The 14,300-nt window shown below is 47.7% G+C and overlaps 1 protein-coding gene across 5 annotated transcripts in view; it reads left to right on the forward strand.

The window, feature by feature from the left end:
- Window positions 1–14,300, forward strand: part of hth (Meis homeobox homothorax) — a 502,786-nt gene that overhangs the window by 267,179 nt on the left and 221,307 nt on the right. For 4 of the 5 annotated variants that reach the window (XM_033336883.2, XM_076624521.1, XM_033336882.2 and 1 more), the window contains one exon: window positions 5,631–5,738. The exons of the other annotated variant lie outside the window; for it this stretch is intronic. In XM_033336883.2, coding sequence (XP_033192774.1) covers window positions 5,631–5,738 — 108 coding nt within the window. The remainder of the gene's footprint in view (window positions 1–5,630; window positions 5,739–14,300) is intronic. 5 annotated transcript variants of the gene reach the window in all.

Here is a 14,300-nt window from a genome sequence, read left to right on the forward strand (position 1 = left end):
ATAGTTCACTCATAATATACAGATAGTACTTATCGTTAATTGAACACAGATCTGATGTAGGAGAGTCTAGAAGAGATCTATGTCGTTCTCTGTAGTTAAAATATTCTATCTAGCAATCCGTCACTTTCTACTAAGCTGATGTTTTATACCTGCTCTGTGTTGTCTTTGTCCCTCTTCATTTTTTTTTATATTTATTTATGTTTTCGTAACAGACTGTGTAAATAGCTGTGCTTAAAAATTAAAAAACATGGGGAACTTGAAATATTTCTACATATCTTAAAAATGAGAAGACACTAGGTAAGGCATTTTAACTAAAGAGGGCAGTATATAAGTTTGGAAGAGAATGTGGACTTAGTTTCTCAGTAACCAACTGGCGAAAAACAGGAATTCGGAGTTTGAAAGAGCAGTCATTCACGAAAAACTAATAAGCAAAACATACCGCTAAGATAGTTTTCAGATATTATGCGGCATTTGTGGGTCGCAAGGTTGAAATCGCAAGTAATTGAATTAGCAGGTGACTGGGAATCGCGCGCGTTAGAAAGAAGGAAGCGCGAAGGGTAATCGTCTGTCCGGCTGTGGCGAGGGTGTGTTTGTCACGGTCAGGTGGAGAACGGCGGAGACGAAGAGCGGTAGCGTCGAGATAGTGAAAATCGCGCAGCATGCTGCTTAAAATTAATTACTATACTGGCCGGTCAGTGAAGTCGTCCGGCTTGTCCGACAGCCGGCCGTCCCGTAGCAGCGCAACCCACCGGCCATTACAAACTGCGTCCTGTTTATCAATTTGAATTCGAAAGACGAGCCGAGAGAAGACGAGTCCGCGGCCCCGCAACAAATTACGTTTATCGGGCGTCATTAATCACCCGGCGTCTCGAACATCTGCGAACGTCCCTCTCCTCTTTCTCTCTCTGTCTGTTTCTCCACCTCCTCCGCCTCCAGCTTTGCCACCTCCCCCCGGGAGAGAAAGACACCGACTACGCGAAACGGAAAATACAAGCCGTGGTGCGCCTCTGGCGTCGTGGAAAATTCTGATCGCTTTATCGCTGTGATCTTCCATTCTATACGAAGAACAACTCGATAACGGTGGAAGCTTGCTGGATTAGGAGTTATCGTGTATGTTCTTTCGTCTTCTTCCCCTTCACTCTGATTTATTCGAAGATACTTAATGGTTAGAGAAAAGATACTAACTACTCTACGTAATTTATCATAGTGCCATCGGTGACACGTGGTAAATGAAAAGTTCATTGGGTCTAGTGGGAAGAAGGGACACGAGGATTATAGATTCATTCAATTTGGCGCTACATATACTACAGGTGTTAAGTGTACTTCCTAGTCAAATAGTTGAATTGTTATGAAATTTTCAATCTATTTATGAATACGAAAGGAATAAAGTTCTTTGTAATTAGCAATTGAATATATCTAATATTAAAGACTTAGAACTAAAGTTTCTCAGTTGAAAGTGTCTTCCGAGGTTGGATGCGCCTCAACAGATGTAAAGTTGTCACAATTTTAACACGACGAATTATTGAAAATTAATTATTATCTCGATATATTCACTGATTCATCTATGGATTATCCTTAAACGAAGAGTCTCGAGAGTACGGACAAGGAAGATCGAGGATAGCTATTCCGAATAAATTTCGTGCCGGTAGCACGTTGGTAGGTGGTATGGGCTGACATTAAGGTTAGATTGAAGTAACCGGAAGAAAGAGAAAAATGTAGAGGAACATGGTCACGGGAAGAGAAAGGCCGAAAGTGAAAGAGAAGAATAAAGAGAAACGGGCGAGGAGAGTTACAGGCGGCGGCAAGAGGAGAGCAGGTGCAAACTTGGCCTGTCAGGAAGTCGCTTACAGCTCGAGGACAAAAGCTTCCCGAGGGACTCGTGCACGCCTGGAAGCAAGACTAGGGACGAAGCTCGGTCTCGGATAGAGAAGATGCCAGCGTGGAAGAAGGTTGAAGGTGGCGCGAGCTGGGATGGGGCCAGCCTAACTGTGAAATAACAGGGTGGCCTCCTCAACCCTCGTTTCAAGAGGATGCGAGTCTCATACGTCACTTCCTTACGGAGAAAGAGGGCGGCGTCTCAGAGTGGAAGTAGGTTATATTGATTTATTTATATCGAGGACGCAACCTCAATACGATGGGGTTTTTGGGAATGTATCTATATCCGGCCTATAACCTCGTCTATGTTTTCTATGGTTGATGAATCCTGCCGTTACGTTATGCCCTTTTAGATGTTTATCTATACCGATCCTTAGGACGTTTCATCCACGTTTAATTCATATATACATTTAATATACAGTTGATAGCAAGCAATCGTAAGAACTGAAAAGACACTTATATGTTGCGTTTTATTTTCGCGCGATGCTGGTCGAAGATTAACGAACGGGTCAAGTAACCCTCAGCCAAGCGAGATTCCAAACGAATTACAAAACCGATGACAGACTACCGAATGGAGTAACACGATGCATGAGGCTGACTCATAAAAAGAGAGCAGAATTGTAATTGAGAATATCCGTGCGATTGGCCAGCGAAAAAGTTCAACGAACCATCCGCTGAAACTGGAAGCACGACACTCGTTAACGCAGATGAATCAGTGGCGGACAGCGGGGGACCCGATACCGATGAGAGATCCATGGACGCGCTGCTCGAATTACATTCCAATTTACAATCGTCGAGCGTATGATAGTCTGTAAAAATAAACCAGGACCGTAGTGAGAGACGCGCTCGCGCAGAACGTATCAGACTTCGGGTCCTGACTTTTCGTCTCCGGTTAAGACGGCGACAAAGATGAACAAGACGGTCGTCGAATCATCCACCTCTCCTCCAATTCGGCCCTCCTTGATTTCTGACTCTCCCTCCCTCCGATCTTTCTATCTCATTCACTCCGGGTTTCATCTGCTACACACGACTCGACCGCGTGGCATGACTGTCGCTAACACGCGAACCCCGAAGTTAACCCGCAATTTAGCCGCACAGCGATCGTTCAAAAGAGACGTCTCACTTGATGCCACTTAACGAATCCCCCGCTCGGCCCGACTCGTGCTCCGTTTCCAGATGCGACGATTGCTCTCCTCAGAACACGGAATCGGCCGTGATTAAAGTTTCAGGGGCGGAATAATTCATGATGCGGTTCGAGCGCTTCAATGAATTCGAATCGTCGCTTTCGTGTGTCTGCCATGGACTTTCCCTCCGGATTCAATTATCAGCTCGTGACTATCTCGTCTATGAACGATTCGATTAATAGGACGAATTACATTTGCTGGTAAACTGTTAAAAAATTGATCGTTATCAAACGAGATGAATACCGGAAAACAGACAAATAGAATGGAATTCGTGGTATCCGTTTATAGAGCATCGCAGACATTCTCGGACGTCTTTGAAAATTCCCACGATAAATCACGGTTACAGAGTTGACGGGGTGACGCGTATGATTACACCCTGTCTCTTAGCGGCTATAAATTTCTTCACGGCCGCTTCACCTCCACTCTAGGATCCTACAGGTATTCCCGGAGTCCCGTTTCATCGACGACTTCGGGGATAACTGTGACGCACGGTCTGCCAGTGTTTAATGGGTCGACAACGCTGGCGACCGACTCCGAATAATCCTGATGTATCGTTTATTCGCTCGTTCCTCCTTCCAGCGTAGAAAGGCAGGATTCCATCGACGTGAAGCACTCATTTTCGCTTTCTCCGAAGGATCTCGAGCTGGTCTCGACTTCGTTCCTTCTCGACCCATACTTCTACCTGCCTGAAGCGTCTTTCCTCCCATAATACCGTTCTCGTCTCTGTTATTCCAAAATATTATTTCACTCTCGTTTGTCACACGAATATATTCGAGAAATTCATTCGAATTCGTCTTTCGACGCACGTTGATCCGTGAGTTAGGCGTCATCGAATCTCTAATCTCCTCATCATTAACGTGAATCCAGCTGTCCCCCGAGCCAGGGATAATCATTACTTTCGAATCACTGGTTCGGCCCTGTCATTTGGCTAGGCTACAAATTAACACGACTAACCATAACCGTAACTTTGGGTTAAACGCACCTTCTCCTCGGGCCGTAGAATTAGAATCCCAGCTCCGTTTTTTACTCCGCTGAACCTTTTGAAAAGAGAGAGACTTTTACTTTTCGTAGTGGCACCTTAAATCACGGGTAAAATTCTATATTTTTCACGCAAGTTTTAGTTTTCCATCGCATTATCAGGAGCTGAAAGACAGTGCAGTCGGTTTGTTTAATTAGGTGTCATGGATAATAAAATGATTCGTTATTTTGGTCCGTGGTTCAGACACACGAAGGAGGACATCTAATATCGGCGCGCTTGGTCCACAGCTTCCGAAGCAATTTTCTGCTTTTCAAGAATATAATTTTCGCCGGGGGATGGTCGGCTATATTTCCGTAGATAAGACTGTAGCTCCGGCGGATCCGGCGGCCGCCCGGGCGAGACCCTACTCTCTCGTGTGAAATTACTTCGCTCCGCGGCTTACTCTTATCCCCCGGTGCCACCCTTTCTTACCGTGTATCCTCATTCAGCTGGGATCTCCCTGGAAATAAAGTAGATACCTTTCCTATTTTCGCATCCGGAAAATTGCAATACCTTGGCTACGAAACTCGTTCTTGTCCGCCTTATAAATCAGTCTCGCGGCCTCCCGTTTGCCACGTTAATCGGTTCGTGATTCGATCATTTCTCCTTTCGTAGTTCCTGATTATTTTCGTCGTATGTATTTACGTTGCTGCTGAGTGCTTTGATTTATCATCGTACTCTCGATGTCACGAAGAAAAGAAAAAAAAAAGATATAAAAGAAGAATTTTTTCGAACACGCTACCGTCAACGTTGATATTAATCGACGATAATTTAATCGTGAAATACGAAATATCTCGCGTTTCGGTATCGCCAGTGCATCTGTCGTATCCGGCGCGACGTTACAAAGATTCGTTCGATACATTCCGGTAGGCGGTGAACCCGTTTGAGCGAGTACCGGCTCTTAACGCAACAAGCTCTCCTCGCGCGTTTATCTAATTATTATAATTGTGCGATTATTCTTGGTCGAACGAGCCGCGGCAGGGGTGAGATCGCATGCCGACCAGTGAAGCCGGGAAAAAGAAAGGAAAGAAGTAACGGGATATATATGGAGCAGCACGCGATAGAATCTCCCTGGTCGAAGTCGTGATCGTTCGCATCACGAATTCTTTGCGCCCTTTGTGTATCGAGACTCGGTGCATTCTTTCCACGCGCACATATTGCTCTCCGCCTTTTTACGTATCCGTGTAATAACTGTTCCTGTGTTGAATTTTTACTACAGAGCCACATTTATTTTTGTATCACCAAGAGGAACTCCTCTTTCGATGGTCGACAGAGTTTTTATGTTTCCCTATGTATTTGCAGGAATTTATGTGTTTCATTAAACTCTCGAGCGGCGACTCTCTCGGTGATTCGACTCGTTTCTGATATCGTTCACACGATGCAAATTCGATTCGTACTCCGATCGGTGTTCGCTCACGGTCATCGATTACGTGACCGTGCGGTTCTAATTCAGCGTTTTTAGAAAAGAACCGGTCGAGGGCGATTTTGTTTGATACCAGGTCATATTGAGAAGGCAGTGATTAACGGTGAATCGATTTTTTTCTTTGCTTCAGGTAAATGGTGTCCGCGTAGGGAATGGAGTTCGCCGCCGGACGCGCAACGAGCGGCGAGCGACGCGCGTCGTGGCGTTCTTTACTCTTCCGTCTTCCTCGGTAGCCCCGGTAAGTTTTACGAACTTCTCTCTTCTCACTTCTCTTCTGAAACTTTTCACCCTTCTCTAAATTGAATATCCCGGGCGAAATATGGGCCGGCCTGGTTTTCTTTGGTCGCGTACTCTCCGACGTTCTAGCCGAACTCTTGTGGAAATTTTCAGCCGCTCGTACGTTACCCTTAATTAAACGGGACTCTGGCTGTTTAACGTCCCCGTGGAGTACTAGCATTAATCGTCGCGATTAGGCTCGTGATTTCGCGCGTAGTATATTTATCAGGTACTCGTCGGGAATTTCCACTCTCTCATCGAAAGCTACTAGCCTGCACGATGTTTACGAGGAACCTGAAGAGTCTCGTTCTTAATCCTTCGAATAAATTTCCACGAAGGAAGCACCGAAGAGGAGACGAAGAAACAAGTGTAAAAAGGAACGAAACGGGAGCGAGAGTGTCTGAAATACGCATGCAGACACGGTGTGCAGTGAGGACGCGCGCGATATACGCGGCCGTCAGTGGGAGGAGCGCAATCGTTCGCGGCATAAACAAGTTTTAATCGTGCCTCGGGCATTCGCCGCGTTGAATAAATATTGATATCGGGTGACGCGACGGCCAATCAGAATCGGGGCTTATAAAGCAAGCCGCTTACACCTCCGCCTGTCTATCCATGCTGCGACGCGTACACACGCGCGCGCGCCCCTGTTCCATCTCGACGTGTTACAACATCGCTGCCTATCGACGATATACTCAGGCACGAAATATCCAGAGATAAAAAACGAAAAATATATTATATATGCTCTGAGACGCGAAAGAGGGGATTGATTTCTTGAATATTCCTCGTGTGTGTCTCGTTAGTCTCGTTTTGCTACCGGTGGGTCGCGATCGCAGTGGCGTGATGATGTCGAGCATCGATACCTATCGATGCCCGTCCAATTCTCGCGGAAACGATCGTCAAGCTGTCCATCTTCGATTTCTCCTTTAATTAAATTACGCGGCCGCCAAGGAGGACCTCGATAAGGGGACGTAAATCACTTTCAGCCGATAACTAATCGAACGATTCCAAACGAAAGACGTCCAGGCTCGTCGTGGAAGACAGGAGTATCGCGCATGCGCCCGCGAACACCGCCGCTTCCCTCTTTTCTCTCCCTATCGCGTTCCTCTTTATCTCGGGCCCTCTCTTCCTCTTCGTTCGAAGGAACGGAGAGAATATGAGCGAATGCCAGAGGTAGAGAGAAGCCTGGCGAGTTGGCGCGACGCGACGGGGAGAAACCCGGAGAGAGGGAATGAGAGAGACGGTATAAGAGATCCCGGGTGTGAGAACGGGAAGGAATCGACGATCGGTTTGGGGGAAAGGGACGTAGAATCTGGGAGGACGAAGAAGACAGACAGAGGGTAAGCGAAGGTGAAAGAGAGAGGTCCACGAGGCGTCTCCATGGCAACGAGGCGAGGCGGGAATGCGACGGTAACCATGGCAGCCGCGGGTTCCTCTCTCGGACCGACCTGTCTGTCCCTCTTTCTGGTCCCTCTTCCTCTTCGTTCGCCTCTCTCATATGGACCTCTTCCTTCCGCCCACGGACTGAGCCACGAGCACACCGACGGATCCGCAAAGAGAGAAGGTGGAGCAGTGGACGCGGGATCTGCGCTCTCGAGAAAGCTTCTGGCTTCTTCGTTTTGCTCTTTTCGCGATCTTTTCTTCTATACGACGACAATTGCGATAGCAATAGCACCGTTTTATCGTGCCGGTTAAACCGAGATATCGACGCGATGGATAAATATGCGAAGTAGCAGAGGCCGATCGAGGTTTAATTGTAATTGCGGTGTAGAGCGCGGAACTTTGAAATACTTTGAATACATGTAGGGGACTTTGATAGACAGCTGGTAGAGAACGTTAAGCAAAAAGGGGGGTAAATAATGGTGTAGCTCATCGGTAATCAAACAAACTAGTAGAAGAAAGAACGATAGGTACATATATTTAGTTTATCGTGTTTGCTGTACAATCGGACGAGTTCCATACTTCGACACCTTCTTAGTCGATTGATGAAAGTATACAAAGGTTTAGAATTATTATTGCGCGTTTTCTCTTCGTCCATTGAGTTTCGTACGGTATCCATTCGTTAAAACGTCAGCCTGTTCCGCGGCGGTGCGTTAATATTGTCATTTAAAAAGCGCTACGGGAGCCGCATTAATTAATCGAAATACGGAAACGGGGGATAAATTTTATCTCGGCCGCGCAGCTCGACTGTTAATAATGAATCGTTAATGCTAATTTTTGATTTATGCGTTCATAATCTTTCCCCCGACGCGTCTCTCTGCGGCTAGATCGCACTGGGCCGCGCACGTTTTTGAATGCAACCGATATCGGTGACTGAATTAAACGACCGGCCGGAAGCGTGGGATAAATTTTGTTGCAGGATGCACCGGTTATTAATAATGACTATTTCCTAGCAGCTCGTTAATAGAACCGCAGCAACGATTGCAATTTACGCGTCCCGCACTCGGTTGCATGAAATTTTCGAATCGCTGTTTCCACCCCTCGTAATTTCAAATCGACTCTTTTGTAGCGTTCAAGCTGTAAATTTCTCAGAATCGCAGTGGCGTGGTAAAACGTAGTTGAAGCTAATGGAAAAGTTCTCGGTAAATTCGCGAAAGTCTCGCTAGACACTTTGAATTTCTACTCTTGAAGACGAACGTGGACGACCGTTGAAACAGCGTGATGGCGGTGCGTGTGAGCATTCAAGCGCACGTAGTTTAGAAGCTATCGACATTCTTCGACACGAAAACGTGGTTCGCCGTTTAACCAGCCGCGTGAAAGATCCCAGTCGTAGACCAACTTCGCAAGGCTAATTATGTATGACTGCCGAGAAATCGCGAGATTCCAGGCGTCACTTAACTCTCGATACGTCGACCCTTCCGCGCACGAGAATCGAGTTTCCGCATCGACGACAGCGTTACCGCGTCTGCATTATCCCCGATTATATATTTTTACCGTCTGATTCATTACGGGCCGGACCGTTCGCTCTGTGGTCTCTGCTCGATGTCCACTGTTATTTTCAGTTTCGTAAAATTACAGCTCGCCTTCAAATGTAACTATTTTCGCTCGTTCAATCCAGCCGGCGACAACATTTGCAACGTGTTCTTAATTTTCGTTAATACCGTCGACCGAGCCAACAGGGATTAGCGCGCGGAAACAGCGACAAACTTGTTTCGCGACCTCATTCTAATTTGTTCTCTACTCCTTTCCGCCACGCGTTTCGCAGATTTTTCGTTAAGATATCTGACGTCAATCGTGTGTACTTTGTTTATCTTGATGAGGATAGAGACTTTTCAACGGACAATAACGTTCGAAACATCTGGAGAAAATAGATCGGTCTCTACATTTCAACGAAAGACACGAGGTTACATGAATCCTCTTCTTTTTTCTTTCGTTCGTTCGTCAAACGAGAAAACTTTATCACTCCGCTTTGGTTACTCGAAGTGGGTCGCGCCTGTCGCCGACAAATTTAAGAGACGTTTAAATTTTCCTTCGTTCCGAAATAAATACGGCCGAGAAAGAAACGGCCTCAGTTTCGCCCCACTCGGCGGGATTTCAGTGTCGGCGAGCAACCAGGGTGCGAGCGAATAAATTACTACGCGGTCGTGTTTGTCAAATTCGTTGAGGTTCCGTCGAAAAGCTACTTGACCGCTCATTCACGGCAGATCTCGTTACTGTCCTAGCGGGCGTGTTGGGGGTTGGTCGAGAGGTATAAGGGACTCGAGGCAGGGGTGGCCAGAGAAGAAGAGTGAGTCGGGACGGAATTTTCTCTGTTTGGTTTTTCGTGGATCGCATATCAACCCCCTCGGCACCCTTTTGCCCGCCTCGCAGGAACGGTGCTCTAGGCTAACCCTCTCCTCCTTCGCCACCCTCGGTCCACACTGGTGCAATGGTACACGACATGGCTCCCTTTTCCGCCGAGTGTAACGTAATGTAAGGGTTGCGCCCGCGTCGACGGTGTTTTGGGGTGAGAGAGTTTAAAACCCCTCGGGGCTTGAGGTCCAGGCCGGTTAGATTTATCGGATGTTTTGGTTGGCGGCCATTGTTAGCCGCCCTCTCTCCACTCTCTTTTCCTCTTTCAACCTTCTCTGCGGCCAGTGGCGTAGTCGATTCAATAGCAAGTCGTTTTTTCGTCTTTTTCCTGAGGCACTCGAAGGCCTATCGAGCGCGACCGGATATCGAGATTTTGCCTCGGTAATAACGCTAAGAACGTACCGCTGTTTCGTGTTTGTCTTGCAGTGAAAACGCAACATATATTCCCTGTTTTTTCCGACTCTATTTGGTGGTTCTCGAGTCATTTTCGTAGCGTACGGAATACTTTAACGAAGTTGAAATTTATCGTCTATACGTATATCCAGTTCGTTGATAGATATCGAAGTTACGCTATTGTACCGCGCTTCGCGCGCAAACAGTCGTTCCAGTAGGATTTCTCGGTAACGCCAATCTCCAGCAACCCCTCCGCTATTCCGCAGCACGGTGGTTTGAACGATGTTCGAGCTCACGGTTCGCGACCCTTCGCTCCAACCCTCGTAACCGCACTTCTCTTTGCCCATTCTAACCGGTACATCGCGATTCGCCCGAGAAAACCGTGGAACACTGTCTCGCTCGGTGATCGATGCGGTCTTATAATTAGCTCGCCTTAAAAGCGAGCTTCCACCGTTCTAATTGCAGACTCGAACTCCCTTTGTATTACCACTACGTTGCTTAAACGGTGTGTCCGTGAGATCTGCCAGAAACCAGCTTGAATTTCTCCATCTGTCGATGCGTTGCCGATGAACGATTGAAACGTTCGGCGTGGAAACATCGTTCCGTCATTGCGAATTCATCATCCTGGTCAGAGTTTTCGCGGAAAGGAGTTAGCAAGGAGCGGGTTCGTACAATAGCCGAGAATCAGGCTTCGCGAAGAAACGACGGAGGACAGAGAGAAGGCAGGGTTTCTCTGGCGAGGCCGCACAGGGCCACCTCGTGTTCTTCGATTAGCAGGAGACCGACCCGACCATGACCTCTCTCCTTTCCTTTCCTCGTCCGCTGCGTACCATGCCATAGGTGGAGAAGATTCTCCGGCTCTTTCATTCTCTCTCCGTTCCCTTTCCGTTTCTCTCGTGCTCCATCTCGCGGCACTGATTGGACGATCCATCACCGGCGCTCCTCTCTCTCCAGCCTTCGTCTCCGCGTTCCTCCCTCTCCTTCTACCCCTTGTCTCTCTTGCCCCTTACTCTCCAGTTTCCTCTGGAACCATTCTTACGGAGGAACCGGACACACGTTCACGTGCGTATGTACGCTCGTATATATATACTTACATAGGTGAATACATAAGCTTACGAGAGGTATTCAGGGAGTACGGCGTCTCTGTATATGAGAATCGCGCGGACCAATGTATTTCAGCTGTATTTCAGTTTTTCGAATTTCTTTCGTTGAAATAAAATATCTCGCGTATAAATGGATTTCTTAGAAGAATCTCAAGGATCTTCCCTTTCCTATAGATTTATCCTCTATGATTTCGTCAGAACATCATACGGAAGAAATTTAGAAACGGTAATTGGGTCATTTACAAGTGCGATGCATCGCAACGCATGCATTGACGCGTGCACGTAGCACTCGCGTACTTACACGCAGTCACTCAGCACTCGCATGAGTGCACAGGCGACTCGCATACCGGCGACCATCGCCTAGAGGGGCGGCCATTCTTGCGAAAGGGTGGGAGGGTAATTGGTTCCCATGGAGGCAGAAAACGCCTCGCTCGAAAACGTCCCGTCGAAACTGCACGACGAACTCGGCCGTGACGCGGATCTCAAAGTAGGAGGAACTTTGAACAAGGCGAAACACGAGAGGAGGGGAACTTATTACGAACGATGAAAATTTCCGTGTACCGTATGGAATTCTTCTGTGTACGAATCGTATTGTAACGAAACGAATCCGTCGTCATTATCTTCTCAATGAAATATCGTCGTTCCGTTGCGATACACCCTGTATAACCGAGGAGTTATGGTCGTCGGAGTATCAGAAAGAAAGGTGAAACGGTAGAAGGATTAAAGACACAGGGAATGGAGATAGGCGACCGGTGGCAGCGGGTGGAAATAGCGGATCGGTGGACGTTGGAACAATCGAGGCGTCACGTGACGATACGGCAAGTTAAAAGGGAAAAAGAACAGGCAGGGAAAGGAAGTAAGGAGACGAAGAAGGAAGGCGACAGCCCGATAAACGTGATACACGTCGCGGGATATACACAGGCGTGCCGCTATCCACGGTCCGTATTCATTAGTTCCTTACTCAAAGGCACGGAAATAGTTCCGGAGTTGCGGGAGGCACAAAGCACAAAGCTCTGTCGCAGAACAATGAGAGATAGCGGGGAGTGAGAAAGGAGCGAGAGGTGGAGTCATACATAACAGTGATAGTCGCGAGAGAGTAAGAGAGGAGGAGAAGAAAGAGAAGAGAAACAGAGAGGGAAAACTGCAGATTTCATGAAGTCGAAGATAGGCACAATGGTTTAGCTGGTGAGAGTGCACCATTTCTCTCTCTTTCTCCGTCCACCTTCTCTCCCCTCCCTCCTTCTCTGTTCTTCCTTTTGCTATCTACCTTGTTTCTTCTGTTCATCTCCGAGCAATATTCATATGTGTTGAATATATTAATGCGCCGAGAGATATGTAAAGCGTGTGTGACTGGGATTCGCGCGACTCCGCTCTCGCTTCGGCGGCTGGGCCGCAGTGCAATATTAGTGAAATGTGTCTCAGAGCGTGCCCATATGCGACTCCGATATTAAACAGCAGCCGTCGTTGCATCTGCGTTTCCCGTCTACTCCGTACGTGTTTCCAACTATCGCGTAGCAGACCCCGCGCGGCCTCTCCGAATTTCGCCTCTTCCTTCCATTGTCGTTATCGACTGCCTCACGGCGTCTTTATTCTCACTTCAGCGTCGAGCAACGCGTGTATCGCCTCACGGTCATGCGATATTTTCCGAAATATGAAAATCCAAGCGACCATGGTCCTTCATTGAAATGCAAAACGTGTCCGCGTACCGTCTGGAAATAATGATTATGTAGGTTACTTATTATTTCCGACATTTTTCTTAGAGCAGATCATATTTTTCGTCGGAAAATTACGTTTCTCACGTAGAACGTATTCTAGTGTCGTTCATCAATCGTTGCCGGTAGTCCAGCGTTTTAGAAGCTTTTCAGGGCAGACGTGCTCTATTTCGTCCACCTCGAGAGATGTGCTCGAGCACATTGGCGAGTACGCGCGCCAAAGGACAAAGGAAACACGGTGGAATAATTAAAACGCGGAATTTACGAAAGGACGGAGGCAGCGAGTCTGCCGGCTGCATCATCGGGGGACAAAGAAGCGAGAGGACAGAGAGCAGGACAGGGAGAGAAGAACACGCCAGGAAAATATACACGGAGAAGCGAAGAGACAAAAAAAGAAGGGAGAAGAGGAAACGAAAAAAAAACGTGGAAGAGACGAATATAGCTTGAAAGTGTGCTAGTGGAGGGTGAGTCGAAGCTATATGGAATAGAGAAAGGTAGGAGGGAAGGGTGGTTTCTCGATGTAGCACGGTACGGCACCGTACAATCGGTGGTACCGGCACATGGGCACACGCCGACTTGCTCTCCCTCTCTTCCCATCCTTCTCTCCACATCTCCCTCTCTTACCCCTTCGTCTTCTCTCCGCTTTGCTCTCTTTCTCTTTCTCTGCCTCCACCTCCACATCCACATCCACCTCGAACGTGCCCCTGCACGGAGTTCTCTCAACCTACGGCCCAGCCCCGGCAGCAGCAGCAGCAGCACCCAACCCAGACCCTGGGGCTGTCAAACGCAGGCCGAATCTTCTTCTGCTCGTGACAGCCTGGAAATGAAGAGAGTGCCCCCGCGTGGCGTATCCTACCCGCTTTCCTATGTACGTTAACGCGCGTCCTAGGAATGTACGTTCTGTTCTCACACGCGTGTCCACGTTATCCCTTTAACGTGTACGTGGACCAGGGGCCTGTGTGACGAGCACGAGTTCAACGGAGGTCGGTGCTCCTGTCTCCGTCTCTTTCATTTTGTCCGGTTCTTTCATTACCCCCACCCCTGCCCCCCTTTTAATTTTGTCTGCGTCTGGATAGATTCATTTTTTTTTCTCGCTAATTCGTCTGTAATTGTTCTCTCTGTTGATGGGAGTTCGCAAAATTGCTCGACAAAGGTGGATCGGCTTTTTCTCCATTTTTTTCTCTCATTTTCTGCCCTTCCTGTCTTGTTCGAAGGGCCGAAGGGAAGGGAATTATAATCCGACTCTCTCGTTGGCGTATACTCGAACGATTTTATGCTTTTTCCCGACGGTGACACGACGGAGGCTTTCGAACGATTCATAAGCCCACGACTGTGCGTAACCCCTTTTATTACGAATTGCAACTTGCACTTTTTAACAGATTTCAAACTGGACGAAACTTGTAATACTTTCGTAGGATACTTTAAAGGATAACTAAAGAGGCGGAAGGGGTTCGTACCCACTGATTACGAAGCGCTTTTCGAGCGCGATCATTAGCGCAATTATTATTGTGTCGGAGCACAATGCGC

The sequence above is a fragment of the Bombus vancouverensis genome, chromosome 14, assembly GCF_051014615.1.
Source record: "Bombus vancouverensis nearcticus chromosome 14, iyBomVanc1_principal, whole genome shotgun sequence".
Taxonomy (NCBI): domain Eukaryota; kingdom Metazoa; phylum Arthropoda; class Insecta; order Hymenoptera; family Apidae; genus Bombus; species Bombus vancouverensis.